At 43.9% G+C, this 21,947-nt stretch overlaps 1 protein-coding gene across 1 annotated transcript; it reads right to left on the bottom strand.

Annotated features, from left to right (window-relative positions):
• Positions 1-1,179: 1,179 nt before the first annotated feature.
• Positions 1,180-16,827, bottom strand: LOC135509938 (acetylcholine receptor subunit beta-like). Its single transcript, XM_064930760.1, is given in 12 exon segments — positions 1,180-1,329; positions 1,635-1,708; positions 1,711-1,772; positions 5,501-5,676; positions 5,877-6,100; positions 6,560-6,748; positions 6,927-7,074; positions 7,228-7,336; positions 13,048-13,157; positions 13,656-13,700; positions 14,533-14,666; positions 16,758-16,827. Coding segments are annotated over 12 exon segments (1,491 nt in total).
• Positions 16,828-21,947: the final 5,120 nt, after the last annotated feature.

The following is a 21,947-nucleotide window of genomic DNA, read 5'->3' as shown; positions in this document are numbered from 1 at the left end:
CATTCGCCTTCTCTGCATCTCACAATTTCACAGCAGTTGGAACCAAAAATCTCAAATTTGGACTCATCAGATCAAAGGACAGATTTCCACCGGTCTAATGTCAATTGACCGTGTTTCTTGGCCCAAACAAGGCTCTTTTTCTTATTTTTGTGACCTTTAGTAGTGGTTTCTTTGCAGCAATTTGACCACGTAGGCCTGATTCTCACAGTCTCCTCTGAACAGTTGATGCTGAGATGTGTCTGTTACTTGAACTATTTGAAGCATTTGTTTGGGCTGCAATTTCTGAAGCTGGTAACTCTTATGAACTTATCCTCTGCAGCAGAGGTGACTCTGTGTCTCTTTCCTGTGGTGGTCCTCATGAGAGACAGTTTCATCATAGCACTTGATGGTTTTTGCGACTGCACTTGAAGAAACTTTCAAAGTTCTTGAAATGTTCTGCATTGACTGACCTTCATGTTTTAAAGTAATGATGGACTGTTGTTTCTCTTTGCTTATTTGAGCTGTTCTTGCCATAATATGGGCTTGGTTTTTTACTAAATAGGGATATCTTCTGCCTACTACCCTTACCTTGTCACAACACAATTGACGCATTAAGAAGGAAAGACATTCCACAAATTAACTGTTAACTAAGCACATCTGTTAATAGAAATGCATTCCAGGTGGCTACCTCATGAAGCTGGTTGAGAGCGTGCCAAGAGGCTAAGGGTGGCTACTTTGAAAAGTATAAAATATATGTTTAACACATTTTTGGTTACTACATGATTACATATGTGTTACTTCATAGTTTTGATGTCTTCACTATTATTCTACAATGTAGAAAATAGTAAAAATAAAGTAAGACCCTTGAATGAGTAGGTGTGTCCAAACTTTTGACAGGTACTGTATATAAATAATATATTTGTCCTATTTAAATAGATGCTAATCTATAAACCGTCTATATTAGATTATATTGCTTTCATAAAGGAGTAGGATTAGAGAAGGGGACTATTCATATAAAAGTATATGGTACTGTGTCATCCCTAACAATACATTATACATAGAACACTGAGTTTTACCTGGGGAAACCTCTGGTCCTCGTCATATCAAAGAAGTTGGTACTCAGCTATGGAATTATGGGAAGTGTAGTTTTTGTAATCCCTTGTGAGCACCAGAGTGGCTGTGCTGGGGTGTGTGAATGGACTACGGCCTCAGGGGGAAAGGTTCGTCTGGGGTGTAGTTGAGTCTGGCGTCCATGAACATGGCCAGAGTCCCCAGAGTAGTGATGATGACAAACAGCCACAGGAACAGCCTGTCCACCACGATGGCTATGTACTGCCAGTCTCCTGTCTCCTATAGGGAGGAACGCACACAGGCACACACACGCACATACGGACAGAGATATGTGCGCACACACATGCACGCACGCACACACAAAGAGACATAGAGACATGAAAGCATGTAAGTAATGAAGAAGGAAGCACAGTATGTCTGCAGTGACACGTGGACATCACCAGGGCATGCTGGGAACACTGACTGTGCTCTGGTATGAGAGAATGGAGATTCATTTAATGAGCATGGGGAAGTTTGTGTCTGTGTGTGTGTGTGTGCATACTTGCCTGTGTGTATGCGTGTGTGTGCGTGTGTGTGTAGCTCACCGAGTCGGAGCCATCCTGCTTCTTCAGCTGCTCAGCCATGTATGTGACGGCAGAGATGGCTGACTTGAGGTCCGGGGGAGGATCAGACAGTAATTGTCACTGTCAAAGAACCTCTGGAGCTGTACTGTACTCTCACTCCTGAGAGGGGGGGTGTTAGAAAGGAGGAGAGAGAGAGAGGGGGGAGGAAGAGAGAGAGAGCACAACGGTGTATGAATGTGTTTGTTTCAGAAGAAACACAAACACACAAATAAATGCTAACAACAAATGTAGTTAATCATGTGGTTAATCAAGTCAGAAGTACCATATTTCTGTCTGTCTTTTACCATTGAGGGTTCCAGAGGACATACCTATGTGTCAAATAAACTTCATTAGTCATGTGGCATGTGTTCCCTCCTCCAGGTCTCTGAGTGACAGTGACACTCCTGTCACAGAGGTAATGTTGGGACAACGTATTGTGGTGCTGGTATGACATTTACATTGAAGTCATTTATCAGACGCTCTCATCCAGAGCGACTTACAGTAGTGAGTGCATACATTTTAATATGTTTTTAGTACTGGTCCTCCGTGGGAATTGAACCCACAACACTGGCATGATGCTCTACCAACTGAGCTACACGGGACTCTGACCCCTAAAGGTATTCCTGCCTCACACAGCTGTTCCATAGCAGTATTGTTGTCAGAGAATCCACCCTGAACACTACCTTACATTAGGGTATATCTTCATGTTGGGGCTCGACAGAGGCACTGGCTACCACTGGCTACCACTGGCTACCACTGGCTACCACTGGCTACCACTGGCTGTACCATGGGAAACTATGGTACTTCTAAGATGGCTATTATTTACTGCTATAGCATTTAAGTAATAATTATTTTCCATAAACTCTACACTACATTGTCCAACGGCGCAGTGTACACATCACATCAGAACATAAACCAATTCACATAGAGAACAGACTATGAACATAAAATTGAACATATGAAACTGTATCCCGTTGGTTGACAAAGGATGTGAGCAATATTTTGAATGATATTGAAAGATAAAGCATCTCGGTCAAGGACGTACTGTCACGACTTCCACCGAAGTTGTTCCCTCCTTGTTCGTGTCGCGTTCGGCGGTCGACGTCACCGGCTTTCTAGCCGCCACCGATCCATGTTTCATTTTTCCTTTTGTTTGGTCTGTTTACACACCTGGTTCCCATCTCATAATTATGTTCCTTATTTAACCCTCTGGTTTCCCTTTCTGTTTTGTTCGTGATTGTCTTACGTGTATTCCAGTGTGTTGGATTTTGAGTCCTGTTTTGTCCTTGTTTGGAACAGGATTTTGTTATCAGTATCACTGTCTTCAAGCCCCAGACCAGTGATGGTCTCTGAATATGTAGGTACCACACCGTTCATGTACAGTTGGTATAAAGATAATTATCTGTATAACTTGAGGCACAAGTTCCTGGAACTTTCAATAAATTCCTTGGTTTTCCAGAAATTCTGTTTTTATTCCGGGAATCTTCCAAATCTTCCGACCTTAAGCCATGTGTCATGCCGGTTGTGGCTGGTGGAACTTTTCGGGGGACGGGCTCATTCATTCTAGTCCACCAATTATTATGAGCCGTCCACTCCTCACCAGCCTCCACTGTGTCTCGTTCACATGACGTTCTTTCTTTGGGACTGTTTTATAGTCACACGGCCGCCGAGAGATGTGTTTGTTCATTAGCCAGGAACAGGGCTATTGAGTATCAGTTAGCACCTCTTCAGGGAGGCCAGACTGGCACCAGGACATCATAACCTTCTGGCACCACAGAGACTATGTGTCATGGTGTGCATTTGTTTGTGAGTTTGTGTGTGTGTGTGGGAGAGAGTGTGTGTGACACCGGCTCCATCTGTCTGTGGTAATGAATAGAAGCCCTGGAATGTTGCTGGCACGCAACAGGCAGAACGGAGCTGAGCTAGACCCTGGGCTGTGAAGTCACACACACACACACACACACACACACACACACACACACACACACACACACACACACACACACACACACACACACACACACACACACACACACACACACACACACACACACACACACACACACACACACACACACACGTAAACTCAGTGTGAAGGGCAACACCTGGTCTCTAACTAGCTCTGTGACAGCAGAGAGAGAGAGTGTTGAATCACTACACACTCCGAGGGAACAGTTGAGTTGACACTGGCGCCATCGTCCCCAATCGCCTTGAAGCAGAGCCATCTTCTAGATAGAGTAACATCTCCATCCTTCCATCCCTCACTCCACATCAAAACCCACAAAATCCTCCTCTACTTTGATCACTCAACACCTCTCCCTATACTCCACACTCATCTACCAGCCACCCTTCTCTCCCCTCCATCCAACCGACTGCCCCATCCCTCTCTTTCGGGATTACCCCTAATGCCCAAACCAAACAGAGGCTTATGCCCTGGCGACTGTGGATGGGGGTCTGAGGCTTAGCAGGCCTGAATATGATGCCTTTGGCCTGGGATGAGTAGTGTCCACCAGCCCTGGAGATCCATGGGTCTCTGGGTGTTTACGAGCCCCACTCTGTGTGGTGAGACTAGGGTAGCACTCACAGACTACTGAGGGGCCAAATGAATCTGTCAGATATTTATCATCACTGAGTGAGATGTGGACAGTATAGTGGAAAGTATAGTCGGAACTACTGTATTTAGAGGAGGCTATCTATGTAGAGCATAATAGAGCCCATGGAGAGTATAGTATAGTATAGTATAGTATAGTATAGTATAGTATAGTATAGTATAGTATAGACTATGAAGAGTATAGTAGAGTATAGTAGAGGCCACGGAGAGTATCGTAGAGTATATTATAGTATAGGCTATGGAAGAGTAGAGTATGGTAGAGGCCATGGTGAATATAGTAGAGTATAGCATAGTAGAGGGTATGGAGACTATAGTAGAGGTCACGGAGAGTATAGTAGAGGCCATGGCGAGCATAGTATAATATAGTAGAGTAGAGTTTAGTACAGGCTATGAAGAGTATAGTAGAGTATAGCAGAGGCCACAGAGAGTATAGTAGAGTATAGTAGAGGGCATGGAGAGTATAGTATAGTATATGACATGAAGAGTATAGTGTATTAGAGTATGGTAGAGATCATGGATAGTATAGTAGAGGCCATGGAGATTACAGTAGAGTATAGTAGAGGGCACGGAGAGTATAGTATAGTATAGGGCATGTAGAGTATAGTGTATTAGAGTATAGTAGAGATCATGGATAGTATAGTAGAGGCCATGGAGACTATAGTAGAGTATAGTAGAGGCCATGGAGGGTAAAGTAGAGGCAATGGAGAGTATAGTATGGTGGAGTATAGTAGAATAGAGTATAGTATAGTAGAGGCTATGTGGAGGAAAGTAGAGCACAGTTGAGGCTTTGGAGAGTATAGTTGAGTATAGTAGAGGCTATGAGTATAGGAGGAACATTACCCACTGTTCTAGACTATTGGGATGGTGTAGAGTATAGTAGAGTATATTATAGGGTATAGAGGTGGGAGGAATAGGAACTAGGTTCCCAGACTATATCAGATTATGATGATATAGACAGACATCTATTAAGATGCCTAAAGAAGATGATACTACTGCCAAGCCTGGGCACACAATGTACCTAACTATAATATAGCTGGCACAGGAGAAAAAGGCATTTATACTTTGCCTCAGTATAGTGCTGAAAAGAAGATTCATGCTTTGGCTAGCTTGTATTCAGTCGAATAGAAATCTCTTCACCACCAAATCTTTGTAGCCAAGACGACTGTCTCAAACCGTAAGCAATTAGCTGTGATTTGCTGGTGAATCCCTGGTCTGCGTGTGTTAGTTGATACCTTACCTGCCTCTCCAGGGTAGGACCAGTTCAGGGTTGATCTTCCTGAAGAAGTACTCTCCCCCCGGCCTGCGTCCGTCGATGCTCTGGAGGGGCGTATCATCACTAGGCTCCTCCTCCAAAGGCTCCTCTGGGTGGGGCCTCTGCATGCCCAGGTACTTCGGCAGGAAGTGGATGAACACCTGGATGAGAGGTCAAACGTCAAGGTTTTAGCAGGAAGTAGCAAATATATGGCCCCTTGGCATTGAACCAGCGCAGAAGCAGGAAATTGCATGGAGATGTATTGCAAAGATAATGAAGAAGAAGAATGCTGAGGATCCTAGAGTCTATATCTCATATAGACTCCACCATCCATAGCACCGCCATGTAGGCTACAGCTCACCTTGCGCACCCAAGGGGGCATAATGTGTGTGTAGGGGGTCCGATGGTGCAAGTTGAGGACCACCACACTGAGGATGACTGAAAAGGTGACCAGGATCATGGTGAACATGACATAGTTAACAATAAGAGGGATGGCCAGGGAGGTCTCAGGGACCTTGTCAGCCAGCAGCAGCATGAACACAGTGAGAGCGATGAGGACAGAGATTGACAGGGTCATCTTCTCACCTGGGAGAGAGAGGGAAACTCAGGGCTAAAACATGGCGGCCATGTATCTACTGCAGTTGTCTGGCAAGTGATAAAGACTGGGCTTAAACATTATGAACCACCTAATGACAAATATTGCTTCTTTTACAACTGCGGACCACATTAAGTTGGTTCATGGGCCACTTCTAGCCAGCAGGCTGCCAGTTTGAGACACCTGTTCTAAAAAAATTAAATAAACCCCCAAGAAGTATAAACAGACTACATAAACATTGTACCCAGAGCACAACATACATTCTTACGGATACTTCCTTGCTGTGTAATCAACAACGGCAAGCTACCCATCTCAATTTATCATTGAGATGGAAAGAGGGCACACATCCTATCTTTGTGCTAAGTGTGCCCTCTATCCGGTTCTACGCAAGTTACACATGCCAATGAGACATAATGTGCATATGTGGCAGAGTGTGACATGGGACTGACATGCGCCAGGTGGTAGATAGAAGACAAAGATGGCCAGGACCATGGTGAGGATGCAGGGCACGATGATGTTAACGACGTAGAAGAGAGGCTTCCTCTCGATGATGAGATAGAAGGTGATGTCTTCATACAGGTCCTCGGGGTTCACGTTCTTTCTGCTGGGCTTATGGCAGATCGCCCACTCCCCGTTCTCTGTGGAAAGGGAAAGGGAGATGAAGGGCAGATGGGAGATGGGGAAAGGGGGAAGGCAGTGGGAGGAGTGGAGAGGTGTATGAGGGGAGAAAAGAGAAGAGCAGAGAAGAGAAAAGAAGAGGAGGTAAGAAAAGAGAGGCCAGAAGAGAGAAGAGAAGAGAAGAGAGAGTACTCTTACCAGTGAAGGTGTTCTCATCTATGATAATCTCATGTATCTCCTCTCCTTTCTCATCCAGGGCGTACTGCAGGTCCACCTCTGATGAGTCGTAGGTGTAGGAGCGGAACACCATGGTGCAGTTCTGCCAGTCAAACGGAAAGTACGCCACCTATAGGCAAAGAAGGTTATTACAGAGTGGGAGTGCTGATCTAGGGACCTCATCCTAGATCAGAAGTCCTACTTTGAGAAGCTTTATGAATACGGGCCCTGGTTCGTTACCTCTATTGGTTAATAATAATATAATCATTTATTGATAATGTACCTCTATAGGGCAGCTGCTGCGGTAGATAGCAGGAGGCAGCCAGTTGACTGTCCCATCACTGTAGACCAGCACGTTGACATACAGAGCCACGTCAAACTGACCATCATTACTGTGTGGATAAGGAGGTTCACATAAAGAACAATCAGGAGTCATGTGATGTATATTTTATTAATCTAACCTTCATTTAGAAAGGGGATTCCGATTGAGACCAAGGTCTCCTTTTCAAGGGAGCCCTGCATCGTTGCTTTGTCATTGTGGGGTGTTGTGTGTAGATTGATAAAAAACATTTTTTATATATATATACCACACTGAGGATAACTGAGAAGGTGATCAGGATATATATTAGAATAAGGCTGTATCGTAACAAAATGTGGAAACAGTGAAGGGGTCTGAATACTTTCAAATGCTCTGCAAATTAATAAAACATGAACAGCTGAAATGTCTTGAGTCAATAAGTATTCAACCCTTTTGAATGGCAAATGCTGTGTTTTCATGAGTAAAAGTTTGCCTAACAAGTCACATAATGAGTTGCATGGACTCACTCTGTGATGCAACCCACACATCACTGAGTACCAATCTTTATATTTTCAAGCATGGTGGTGGCTGCAACATTTTATGAGTTTGCTTGTGATTGGCAAAGACAAGGGAGTTTTTTTGTATAAAAATGAGCAGAATAGAGCTAAGCACAGGCAAAATCCTAGAGGGTAACCTGGTTCAGTCTGTTTTCCAACAGACACTGAAGGTTCCTGAGTTACCTATTTACAGTTTTGACTTAAATGGTCTTGAAAATGTATGGCAAGGCTTGAAAATGTCTGTCTAGTAATGACCAAAAACCAACTTGACAAACCTTGAAGAATTTTTTATGGAATAATGTGCAAATATTGTACAATCTAGTTGTGCAAATATCTCAGAGACTTACCCAGAAAGACTCACAGCTGTAATTGCTGCCAAAGGTGATTCTAACATATATTGACTCAGGGGGTTGAATACTTATGCAATCAAGCAATTATTATTATTTTATTTTTTTACAAATGTTCGAATTTTTCTTCCACATTGACATTACAGAGTATTTTTTGGAGATCGTTGGTAAAAACATGACAATTAAATCAATTTTAATCCTACTTTGTCACACAACAAAGTGTGGAAAAGTCAAGGGGTGTGAAGTAGTTCAAAACAACACAGTAGGTTACTTCAAAACAACATTGTAGGTTACTTCAAAACAACACAGTAGGTTACTTCAAAACAACACAGTAGGTTACTTCAAAACAACACTTTAGGTTACTTCAAAACAACACAGTAGGTTACTTCAAAACAACATAGTAGGTTACTTCAAAACAACACTGTATAACTCAAGAAGAGCTCTGGGAGGCCCCCAACCATTTTTTTCTTCATATTTAGTCAAGTGTAATTAACACACTGCTTAGCATATTTGTATGTTTTGTGCAATACACATGATTTCCAGTGTTCTATTTGTGACAGTCATATGTGTATAGGTTGATGGTCACTAGACTGTTCACTGATTATTAAGGATTGTTCTCAAATCGTTTGATAGTGATTGACGTTAGAGCTACTGAAGTTTCAATGACAAACTGATTAGTATTCCATTGATGACATTATGAACACTGTGTGATTCTGTAGCAGCTGGCAAAGTCACTGTCTTTTGTTTTGACTTCATACAAGCCTCTTGGCAGATGTTTAGAGAACATTTGCTACTGTCTGATTAGAATATAAAGGGCCGGTTTCTAAGAGGCCCGTAAGACAATTTTTTTGCTTCTGCTCCAGAGGTGTGCTCACTGAATTCTTGTATTAACTCGGATAGATTTTTGATCGATATCATCGACTGCTCTCCTTTTGGTTCACCTGAACAATCCCTTTACACCAGCATTACCCACAACGATTGAGAGGTAGAGCCTACATGCAATGTGTTTAAATGATCACAGTGTTACGTGGATTGATAGTTTTTTTTTTGTGTCATTGGAAAACAACTCTTAATTCAAATGTTCTAATTAAGTACAAGGCAACCCTGTCACTTGGTTTGCAACTGAGCTGAGAGATGGGGCTGAAGGAATTCAATCATGCTCAAAATCATAGATGGAGATATGGATGCAAGGACTGGCAGTCCACAAGATCATCATGATAGTTATAACATCATATTTTGAAGCTTTTAATAATTGAAGATTCCTGTTTCTATATGGGGAAGATATCTGGATTAGACAATTGCATTGTTTCAAAAGAAGGCATGGATTTCCTCATGCACTTGGACAAACTCGTATTCTATAGCTGAAAATATAGTCAATGGATTGCCATACCTGGAAATGTCAGCCTTTGACTCAACCTGTCACCATCTAAATGTATTCGTTGGGCACTGTATTTCTTAATAGTTGAGGTAGGTGGAATCCAAACAATGAGTGTTGAGGCATGCTACATCCATTACAGGGAGAGTTGAAGTTTATTATTTTCGACTTCCCTAAAGGGTTGTTTTTGCTGTAGACGAGTCACGAGAGACCAGGTAGCACTGATAACACTAGAAAACTGTCTCATTGCTTGGTAGAAGTTGTTTGTAGGTTACTGCTAACTGTTCCACTCACTCTTCAACAGCTTTTTCTAGTGACATCGATCAGAATGTCACAGACCCAATAGATGACTTCTGGGTTTGGGCTCAGTCTCAACGACAAAATCTTCATAATGTCTCCCATCATTGAGTCCTGGGAAGAGGAGGGCCGCCAGGACAACACCAGCCTGATTCTGTTCATCTCACTGTTAAAGGTGGACCTGGACTGTCTGATCCTGTCCATCTGCCTGTGCCGGCTTCACACCTCCTTCATGGGCGGCTGTGGCCTCTGAGTCTTCCTGGTCGGCATGGTGTTGGCATGCGCCATGGTGGCTGTGTGGCTCCTCGGACCTGTCTGCTCCCCAGTGTCCAAGTGCTTCCTCTTGGAGCATGCCTCGGACGTGTTCAACGAGCTGCCTCTGCCCATGCTAGCCCTGGGGCTGCTGGACTATGCCTCCGAGCCACGCTATGCCGGGTGCCACACCACCCCCTGTAGAGCCCTGTGGAACTGCGCCCTGACGTTGCTGGTGTGGGTGCTGCCCGGCGTGCGCTCCTGCTGCTCAGCTGTCAGCAATCTCATAGAAGTCAAATACGAGGGAGGGAAGAACCCTTTAGTGTGCACGGTGCAGTAGTCTGTGATAGTGGGGCATTTCTTGGTGGGGATCTGCATAGGCATCTCCTGTGTGCTGCTGCCCCACTACAAACAGCTGTCCTTATGGCTGGAGGAGGCCAACAGGCTGACAGAGCAGTGGGATGACGTCAACCCAACACTGCAGAGCAACTTGAGCTTCAGGTATGCCCAAGTTAGGGCAGCTAGGGGCCAATGAGGACGAGGAGAATGCATCCTTTACGTCAGTCTGACTTGGCTTCAGAAAAACGTGGGCATCTTACCTGGTCATGTGCATCATCTGTGAGGTCTTGGGCCTAGTGGTCCCAGCATACATCGGCGTTAACCTCCTGTGGTTTGAAAGCGCCAACATCTTATTGGTGGGGCTGGCTCAAGAGCGACTGGCTGGGGCCGTACAGCTATCTCCCTGATGGCATCTGCCAGTTGCAGATTTTATTGGCACTTAAGTAGATGAGCCGTTACAGACTATGAGAAGCATGGACAGAAACCCATTCCTGCATTTACAGTTGAAGTTGGAAGCTCACAAACACTTAGGTTGGAGTCATTAAACTCGTGTTTCAACCACTCCACAAATGTCTTGTTAACAAACTATAGTTTTGGCAAGTTGGTTAAGACATCTACTTTGTGCATGACACAACTAATTTTTCCAACAATTGTTTAAAGACAGATTATTTCACTTATAATTCACTGTATCACAATTCCAGTGGGTCAGAAGTTTACATACACTAAGTTGACTGTCTCTTTAAACAGCTTGGAAAATTCCAGAAAATTATGTCATGAGAGTGCTTTGCTGCAGGAGGGGATGGTGTACTTCACAAAATAGATGGCACCATGAGGCAGGAAAATGATTTGGATATATTGAAGCAACATCTCAAGACATCAGTGAAGAAGTTAAAGCTTGGTCGCAAATGGGTCTTCCAAATGGACAATGACCCCAAGCATACTTCCAAAGTTGTGGCAAAATGGCTTAAGGACAACAGAGTCAAGGTTTTGGAGTGGCCATCACAAAGCCCTAACCTCAATTATTTTGAACATTTTTGGTCAGAACTGACTCAGTTACACCAGCTCTGTCAGGAGGAATGGGCCACAATTCACCCAACTTATTGTCGGAATCTTGTGGGAGGCTACCCGAAACGTTTGATCCAAGTTAAACAATTTAAAGACAATGCTACCAAATACTAATTGAGTATATGTAAACTTCTGACTCACTGGGAATGTGACGAAATAAATAAAATATTAAATAATCATTCTTTCTACTATTATTCTGACATTTCACATTCTTAAAATAAAGTGGTGATCCTAACTGACCTAAGACAGAGAAATTTCACTAGGATTAAATGTCAGGAATTGTGAACAACTGAGTTTAAATGTATTTGACTAAGGTGTATGTAAACATCCGACTTCAACTGTAGCTAATACAAAACACTGTCGGCTTCTCTTAACAACACTGTAGCGTACATAACTCAAGAAGAGATAAATGCATATCCCATGAAACTGATTTAGATCAAATGGTTGATGTGCAGATAACACATTGAACGTTTCACCTGTAAAACGTAACAAATTATCATTCACGATTGACAGTAAGAAATGTGAAGGGAGGGTGACCACAAACAATTGTGCGTAAAGAATAGGTAAAGAAAAACATTTGCAGGATGTTTTTCAGCTCTGGGGAAAAGCAATGTGGGGGGCGGGACAGGGCCAAAAGAAAAAGCCCCCAGTTTTAGGCACATCTAAGGAGTGCAGAGTTTTTCCTGTTCAGTGTCACATGGTCAGGAACAACTCTTGGTTATGGAACATGGATGGCTGTTCTCTGCTATTCCAACCTCTTGGTGATGGAACCTGGATGGTGTTCTCTGCAATTCTAAACTATTGGTGATGGAACATGGATGATGTTCTCTGCTATTCCAACCTCTTGGTGATGGAACCTGGATGGTGTTCTCTGCTATTCCAACCTCTTGGTGATGGAACCTGGATGGTGTTCTCTGCAATTCTAAACTATTGGTGATGGAACATGGATAATGTTTTCTGCTATTCTTGTATCACCCGTGATACAAGTCAGTATTCAATGTCCGTCCATGTCTGAGGACGTTGGGAGATGACATGGAAACAGGCCACTAGGGGCAACAGTGAGCTCTGTTACCTTCAAGTAGTTTTTGGTTCTGTTATGACATTGTGAACAGGGATGGCAGAGGGTTGTAAACATCTGCCTCTGAGTCCAAATGTTGCAAGTTCAAATCCAGTGGTAAAACATCTTTTTTTTGATTTTTGTATTAAGCACATCCCAAACCTTAACCCTTACCTTAACCATTCGGATTTAATGCCTAACCTTAAGGTTTTGGAATTAATGCCTACATTTAACCATAACCTTAAAAATGTTGAGTTAATTCGTAAACTTAACTTTAAACACTCAACTTTGAAATTTGACATTCTGAAGTGAGACTGTGAGAGCTGGTTGGATGGAACATGGATGGTGTTCTCTGCTATTCCAAACTCTTGGTGATGGACCCTGGATGGTGTTCTCTGCTATTCCAAACTCTTGGTGATGGAACCTGGATGGTGTTTCTGCTATTCTAAACTCTTGGTCATGGAACATGAGTGGTGTTCTATGCTATTCTATTTTGGAGTAGGACAGGAGTCTTACTTGTTGATGAGGTAGATGTCTGGCCGCCACACCTTGTTGGGAGGAATCCTGAGGACATCTATATTATCGTAATCCTCTGGATTCCATGATAATCTGTAGTCAGTCCACGCCTAGAGAGAGAGGGAGGGAGAGAGGGTGCGTTAAAGAGAGAGAGAGAGAGAGAGAGAGAGAGGCGAGCAGCAAAAGAGATACAGTCACAATGTGAGGAGGAGATAAAACGAAAGGACAGAATGGGAACGGAGAATCATTACTGCTTTTGTCTGGTGTTGCTGTCATTTATAACGTGGCTGAGGCAGTCTCATTGACATACACACACACTGCACTGTCACACACACTCAGGCCCGCTCCAATAGCAATTAGCACCACAGACCGAGGGAGCGAGGGAAGAAGAGACGGGCGAAAAATGAAAAGAAAGAAAGAGAGAAATGGAGTGAGAGAGCGAAAGAGCAAGGCTGCATGCGTGAGGGATAAAGAAATAAATACTTTTCCATTATAAAAAGTGACAAGTCCCATTTTTGAAAGAGAGGGGTAACGTGGAGATGAGAAGAGAGGGAGGCAACAAGGGAGGATTAGCGGAGAGATGATGAAGATAAATGCTTGACGCTCACCATATTCATGAACACATTGGTTGTCATCTCCTCGTTCTTCTCATTCTGCCCAGAGAGATCGAGACATTAAGCTGGGGGAGAGTTTCCTTCTGCCCAGAGAGTTAGAGACATTAAGCTGGGGGTGAGTCTCATTCTGCCCAGAGACAGAAACATTAAGCTGGGGGTGAGTCTCATTCTGCCCAGAGACAGAAACATTAAGCTGGGGGTGAGTCTCATTCTGCCCAGAGACAGAGACATTAAGCTGGGGGTGAGTCTCATTCTGCCCAGAGACAGAAACATTAAGCTGGGAGTGAGTCTCATTCTGCCCAGAGACAGAAACATTAAGCTGGGGGTGAGTCTCATTCTGCCCAGAGACAGAGACATTAAGCTGGGGGTGAGTCTCATTCTGCCCAGAGACAGATACATTAAGCTGGGGGTGAGTTTCATTCTGCCCAGAGAGATAGAGACATTAAGCTGGGGGTGAGTTTCATTCTGCCCAGAGAAATAGAGACATTAAGCTGGGGGTGAGTTTCATTCTGCCTAGAGAAATAAAGACATTAAGCTGGGGATGAGTTTCATTCTGCCCAGAGAGATAGAGACATTAAGCAGGGGGTGAGTCTTGTCGTGCATGGCAGCCCGCTATACTCAATCCTGTCCTAGGAAAGCATAATTGGCTATGCATGATTGGAGGCTCTATGTCGCTGAGAGAGGGCTGGCTGGCAGGATAATTGGCAGTGCCAAGTGTGTCTGTGTGTGTGTGTCCTCAAGAGAAAGTTTGTATTAGTTCCTTTGTGTCTATGTATGAATTGTTTGAGTGGTTATGTGTGTGTGTCTCTGTGTGTTTATTTGTGTTATCGTGTGTGTGTTTATATGTGTGTTCCGTGTGTCTGTGCCGTACCAGGCTGACGAGCTGGGAGAGGGTCATCCCCACTCGGACCTGGACTTTCTCCTCCCATTGTTTAGCTGGCCGGACCTTCAGGTTGTAGTTCTGGAAGATCTTCTGGTGAAGCAGCCTCTCGGACTCTGACGCACCTGGAGAAAGATAGAGAAAGAGGGAAAGATGGAGAGAGAGATTGAGGGAGGAGGGCGAGGGAGAGAGGTGGAGAGAGAGAGGGAGAGAAAAATAGAGAGAGGGAGAGAGGGAGGCAGAGAGAGAGCAAGAGATGAGAGATACCGAGAGCGAGAGAGCAAGAGAGAGATGGAAATAGAGAGAGGGAAAGAGTGAAAGATATGGAATGAGAAGGGAACAAGAGGGAACAAGAGGAGAGAGAGAGAGGCTGAGGGTAAGGAAGTAAGGAGCAGGTGGATGTAAAATGGGCAGCAAAGATCTGTACTGCAATCGATATCCACTATTGCACCACAAGTTCAAAGAAATATCTGGAACAGTGGCAAAATATGAGATCAAAATACATTCTAAACAGAATGATCACACAGTGGAGTGTTAATGAGCTTCGTTAAATGTTCCATTTGATCCCTGATGAAGGAACTTTACTTTGATCTTTCATTCTTTCAATGTGGACTTCTGGGGCTGTAATTGTCAAGCTTCTTAGAAAACATCTTGGATCGGCCCCCTCCTGTCCATGTAATCTTATTCATCAGAGCTCGTACTCTAAGACGCTCAGTAAATATGAGCACTGATTTATATTTTTGCTCCCATCAAACAGTAATATTCTACTAATCTACCAAACTATGTACTTCTCTCTTTAACTCTCTTTCCATATGTCTTTCTCTCTATTTCTATTGCCCCTCTGTCTCTTTATATCTCTCTACCCTTCTCTCTCTTTTCGACAGGCCATTAACTGCCTCATTCCCTGCCCTCTATCACAGTCTGGATGCCTCTCTCTCTCTCTCCCCCATGTCTCTCTCTCCCCCATGTCTCTCTCTCCCCATGTCTCTCTCTCCCCCCATGTCTCTCTCTCTCCCCATGTCTCTCTCTCTCCCCATGTCTCTCTCTCTCCCCATGTCTCTCTCTCCCCATGTCTCTCTCTCCCCCCATGTCTCTCTCTCCCCATGTCTCTCTCTCCCCCCATGTCTCTCTCTCCCCATGTCTCTCTCTCCCCATGTCTCTCTCTCCCCCCATGTCTCTCTCTCTCCCCATGTCTCTCTCTCCCCCCATGTCTCTCTCTCCCCATGTCTCGCTCTCCCTTTTTGCCTTTCCAACACTCAATTTCCTTCCCTCTCTCTTTCACTTTCTCTAGCTCCCTTTCCCTCACTCCCTCTCTCTCTTCCCCCCTTCTCTCCTCCCCCTTCTCCCTCTCTCTCTTTGGAGGAAATCATAAAATCCCTAATCCCTTCATACCTCTCCTGCCTGGTTTCCTTCCCCAGAGAGAGAGAGAGGAGGGGCACATACAATGACACTACACCACCACAGTAGGCACCCAGGGGAGACAATGGCCTAGAGGTCACTAGCTAGCATGGGAGGATGTTTGAGAGGTGAGGCATTGGCCTAGAGGTCACCAGCTAGCATGGGGGGATGTTTGAGAGGCGAGACAATGGCCTAGAGGTCACCAGCTAGCATGGGGGGATGTTTGAGAGGGGAGACAATGTCCTAGAGGTCACCAGCTAGCATGGGGGTATGTTTGAGAGGGGGGACAATGGCCTAGAGGTCACCAGCTAGCATGGGGGGATGTTTGAGAGGGGAGACAATGTCCTAGAGGTCACCAGCTAGCATGAGGGGATGTTTGAGAGGGGAGACAATGGCCTAGAGGTCACCAGCTAGCATGGGGGATGTTTGCTTGCAACACCCCCACTGGGTGGCGTGGTCAAAGTCAAAGGCACGGATCTTGGTCGGGTGTATGTTTTTTTTCTTCTGTCTGTCACTCAAAACCAAAGTGCACAGAGGCTAGAGTGGTACTGTTATTAGGTTGCTAATAAAGTAATGACAATGACATACTGTAATGACATTTTTACCCGTCTTTTTAAAGAGATGTCATTTATGACTTACACATACCATGGGTTTCTTCAGTCGCTTAACACACAACCTCAACCTCAATGAGGACAACCTCAGCCTCAGGTGCAAACAAATATATGCCCATGCCATGCCATGCATTGCACACACACACATTATTATGGGCCGTCCTCCCCTCAGCAGCCTCCACTGACACGCACACAAACTTTCCTTACCAGTGAGAGTGAGGCAGAGGCAAGCAGACACCACCCACAGGAAAAGGTTCATCCTCTCTCCCATCTTCATCCACATAGTCATCCTCAAAACACCTCAGACCACAAGGACCCACACCGTCTTGCCCCTTCACCTGGCAACCAACAAACCAACCAAACTGTATCGTAGGGGCGTACCGACCTTACCCACCAACTTTACCCACTCTTCCAATTGGTGGGCACTCAAACCACCTTTAGCAGGAATCTGGATAGTCCAACGAAGTCGCTAATCGTTAACACACGCCCCCACACACGCATCCAGGTCCAGAGCATTAAACAGGCCAACACAGCCGCTACACCACCATTTAGCTATGCCAACCTTACAGGCAGAGTCCTGCTTGTGCGAGTGAACAGTTTCTCTCTCTCTCTCTCTCTCTCTCTCTCTCTCTCTTCTCTTTTCTTTTTGGGTGGGAGTCGTCTGCCTGGGGACGCTCTCACCTGATTGGCCGGTGGTGCTGGGAGTGACAGGAGGGAGGAGTTTGTTATGGACTATGAAAGCCTCCGTAGTCAGACACCTGTTGGTGAGGTTTTGGCCGGGGGGGTTGGGTCATGACAATAGGTATATTTTTGGGGAGAACAACGGGGTGACGTTCAGATGAATCCCCCCCCCCCCTGTTCTTCCCAAAAATATACCAATTGTCATGACCACACATCAGGTCACACTGTGCTTTTGGTGGAAACCTCATTGTACATGCTGCTATTTCCCTGTCTTGACTTCCTGACAGGTCGCCAAACTGCGTGCTACCCTCTAATGTCTCTCTCTCTTTCACTTCATCAATTGTTTCGCTGTCTAGCCATCTGTGTCTTTTTAGTTAGACTGTATGTTGCCCTCTCTCACTCTCTCTCTCTCTCTCTCTCTCTCTCTCTCTCTCTCTCTCTCTCTCTCTCTCTCTCTATCTCTGTGTCTCTTTCCTTTGGTGGAATGGCATTCCAAGCTCTGCCCAGTGTATGATATGTGGAGCATTGGAAAGACTGGGGGGGGGGGGGACTCCAGCTCAGACATGAACCAACCATAAAACACCACAGCCAGTCCTGTCCAGAGTCCAACACCTGGTCAACACACTCAAATATCACACCACTATCAACACAGGTAATCAGGCTAGAAGGCTGTCTCAAGGGCTAGACATGTCATAAATAGATAGGGACTGGATGACATTACCTGACTAGGAGAATCTATGGGCCTTGGTCTATAACTAGTAGAGGCCTGAGTTTCTCCTGGTCAGGTCTAAAAGTCAGTGAAAATACTTGGTCCACCATTTTTTATGATGGCTTCCTCCCTTTTTCTTTATTCTTGCTTTCACCCCCCTCTCATTCTCTCTCTTCCTCCATCCCTGTCCTGCTCAATTCAATTTCAATTTAATGGGCATTATTGGATTGGGAAACATATGTTTACATTGCCAAAGCAAGTGAAATTAATACAAAATTAACAGTAAACATTACAATCACAAAATGACCCAACAATTAAGACATTTCAAATGTCATATTATGTGGTGTAATGATGTGCAAAGGGAGAAATAAATAAACATAAATATAGGTTGTATTTACAATGGTGTTTGTTCTTCACTGGTTGCCCTCTTCTTGTGGCAACAGGTCACAAATCTTGCTGCTGTGATTGCACACTGTGGTATTTCACCCAATAGTTATGGGAGTTTATAAAAACTAGCTTTGGTTATACATTTGTCAGGAGGTTCAGTTTCCACCTAATTTATTGGGAATTGTGCACAAAGCCTGTCTTTGGGTCAGTCACAGTGGTCAGGTATTCTACCACTGTGTGCTGTCTGTTAAGGGCCAAATAGCATTCTAGATTGCTATTTTTTTTGTAAATTCTTTCCAATGTGTCAAGTAATTATCTTTTTGTTTTCTCATGATTTGGTTGCGTCTAATTGTGTTGCTGTCCTGGTGATCTGTGCTGTCTGTTTTTGTTTGTGAACAGAGTCCCAGGACCAGCATGCGTGGGGGATTCTTCTCCAGGTGCGTTTCTTTGTAGGTGATGGCTTTGTTATGAAATGTTTGGGAATCGCTTCCTTTTAGGTGGTTATAGAATTTAACTGCTCTTTTCTGGATTTTGGTAATTAGCAGGTTATTATTTGGTGTTTTAAGTTGTACACTGAGGATATGCAGTTGTACACTCTGCATGCAGAGTCTTAATTTAGTGTTTGTCCCAGTTTGTGAATTCCTGGTTGGTGAGTGGACCCCAGACCATAACCATAAAGGACAATGAGTTGTATAACTGATTCAAGTATTTTTAGCCAGATACCAATGGGTATGTTGAATTTTATGTTCCTATTGATGGCATTAGAAGGTCTTGCCTTGTCTCTCAGATCATTCACAGTTTTGTGGAAGTTACTTGTGTGCTCTAGGGCAATGGTGTCTAGATGGAATTTGTATTTTTGGTCCTGGCAACTGGACCTTTTTTGGAACACGATTATTTTTGTCTTACTGAAATTTACTGTCAGAAGCACCAGATCATCAGCAAACAGTAGTCATTTGACTTCAGATTCTACTAGGGTGAGGCCGGGTGCTGCAGACTATTCTAGTGCCCTCGCCAATTAATTGATATATATGTTGAAGAGTGTGTGGCTTAAGGTGCATCCTTGTCTCATTCCCCGGCTCTGTGGAAAGAAATGTGTGTATTTTTTGCCAATTTTAACCGCACACTTGTTGTTTGTGTACATGGATTTTATAATGTTGTATATTTTTCCCCCAACACCACTTTCCATCATCCTGTAACGACGTTATTCGTTTGTCGAAAGAGAGTCGGACCGAAATGCAGCGTGTTTGTTACTCATGTTTATTAGTGAAAACAAATAACGAAACTATACATGAAATAACGAATAAATACAAAACAACAAAACGGAACGTGAAACCTATTACAGCCTGACTGGTGAAACTAACACAGAGACAGGAACAATCACCCACGAAATACAAAGCGAAACCCAGGCTACCTAAATACGGTTCCCAATCAGAGACAACGAGAATCACCTGACTCTGATTGAGAACCGCCTCAGGCAGCCAAACCTATGAAACAAACACCCCTAATCAGCTACAATCCCAATAACTAAAAAACCCCACTAAATACAACAAACAATAAACCCATGTCACACCCTGGCCTGACCAACTAATAAACTAAAACACAAAATACTAAGACCAAGGCGTGACACATCCTCATGCCAAATAGAGTCAAACGTTTTTTTTTTTAATCAGGAAAGCATGAGGAGACTTTGCCTTTGTTTTGGTTTGTTTGTTTGTCAATTAGGGTGTGCCGGGTGAATACGAGGTCTGTCGTATGATAATTTGGTTAGAAGCCAATTTTACATTTGCTCAGTACATTGTTTTCGCTGAGGAAATGTAGAAGTCTGCTGCTAATGATAACGCAGAGGATTCTCCCAAGGTTGCTATTGACGCATATATCCCCTGGTAGTTATTGGGGTCATATTTGTCTCCATTTTTGTGGATTGGGAGGGGATCAGTCCTTGGTTCCAAATATTGGGGAAGATGCCAGAGCTGAGGATGATAAGTATAACCAATTGGAATTTGTGGACTGTATATTTTATCATTTCATTTAGGATACCATCAACCCCACAGGCCTTTTTGGTTTGGAAGGTTTGTATTTTGTCCTGTAGTTCATTCAATGTTATTGGAGAATCCAATGGGTTCTGGTAGTCTTTAATAGTTGATTCTAAGATTTGTATTTGATGATCTACATGTTTTTGCTGTTTGTAGAGCCAAAAAGATTGGAGAAGTGGTTTATCCATGCATTCATACATACTCTCTCTCTCTCCCCCTTACTCCATCTCTCTCTCCCCTCCCCTCTCTGTCATTATTTCTCACTCGTTTGACCCTGCTCCTTTGGAGATCAGAGGGCGAACCTAGAGAAGGTGTTGCCAGAGATACAAACACAAACAAGTCATAAATCTGAGACACGTTCAGAGTTGAGTGGGCATAGCTGGAACCTGCCCTCCTGCCTGCACCACTACTGTCAATATAAACAAAGTGTATGTTTGTCTCAATCAGTTAGTCAGTCAGTGTCCCACTGTCCCATAATGCCACTGCGTCGGACACCCTGGCTTATTCCCAAAATGGCACCCTATTTTGACTAGGGCCCATATGGAATAGGGTGCCGTTTTATCCCTGTATGGATGGATACACAGCTGTGTGTGTTGACAATGACACATTTCACCTAGTTCACCTAGACATTGACCACAGAGGTGAATGAGGAACTGAAAACGTAAACAAACTGCCTATTGCAGGATATTTTTAAGACAGTGCTCATGTCCACTCCTTTACTTGTATATGCTGGGGTGGTTTCTCCAATGATTCTCATTCATATACAGTACTTTCTCTAAATATGGTTAGTGTGAAAGTGTGTGTGTGTGTATGTGAGTGTGTCTGAGTGGCATCAGTATGTATGTGTGCGCGTGTTATGTGTGTGTGGGTGTATATAGTGTGTGTTTTTGTGTGTGCATGTGTGTTGGAGTGTCAGTGTGTGAGAGCAAAATCACAAGATCATGTTATAATACTGTTTATGTGCCAAATAAGTTTTGATGAGTACTCTCTCATCTGTGTCTGTGGGTAGTTGGGCCTCTGGGGCTTGAGCTGACAGTTGACTTGGTGATCAAACATAAAGACCGCATTCCATAGACAAGATGTGGTGGATGTAACTGAGATAGAGACAGCCTGGAGGAGTAGAACATAATCCCTCATTGACTCAAAATCATCCGGGCATCTGGGAAACTATGTTGTGTGGGGATAAAACAACACCTGGTGCAGATGACCACAGGATGAACCCAGGATGGCTTGTGGTGTCCCCCGATCTGCATGGGAGGGGTGGAACCAGCCATGACTAAGCATTTTGAGTGTCAGCTATATAAGAACTCTAAAATGTCTGTTAAGGATAAGCTGGGGTTGTGTGGGGTGTGGGGTTGACGGCTTCATTATTGCAATAATTAATCGATATTAAATAAACATGATTGTTTGAAGAAATGACAAATTCTCTCTCAGAAATAATTACCACGACAAGTGTAAGTACAGTACTGGTCAAAAGTTGCGACACGCTTACTAATTCAAGGGTTTTCTTTATTTTACTATTTTCTACATCGTAGAATAATAGTGAAGACATCAAAACTATGAAATAACACATATGTAATAATGTAG

Source organism: Oncorhynchus masou, chromosome 23, assembly GCF_036934945.1.
Source record: "Oncorhynchus masou masou isolate Uvic2021 chromosome 23, UVic_Omas_1.1, whole genome shotgun sequence".
Taxonomy (NCBI): domain Eukaryota; kingdom Metazoa; phylum Chordata; class Actinopteri; order Salmoniformes; family Salmonidae; genus Oncorhynchus; species Oncorhynchus masou.
This window is presented reverse-complemented; position numbering and strand designations above follow the sequence as displayed.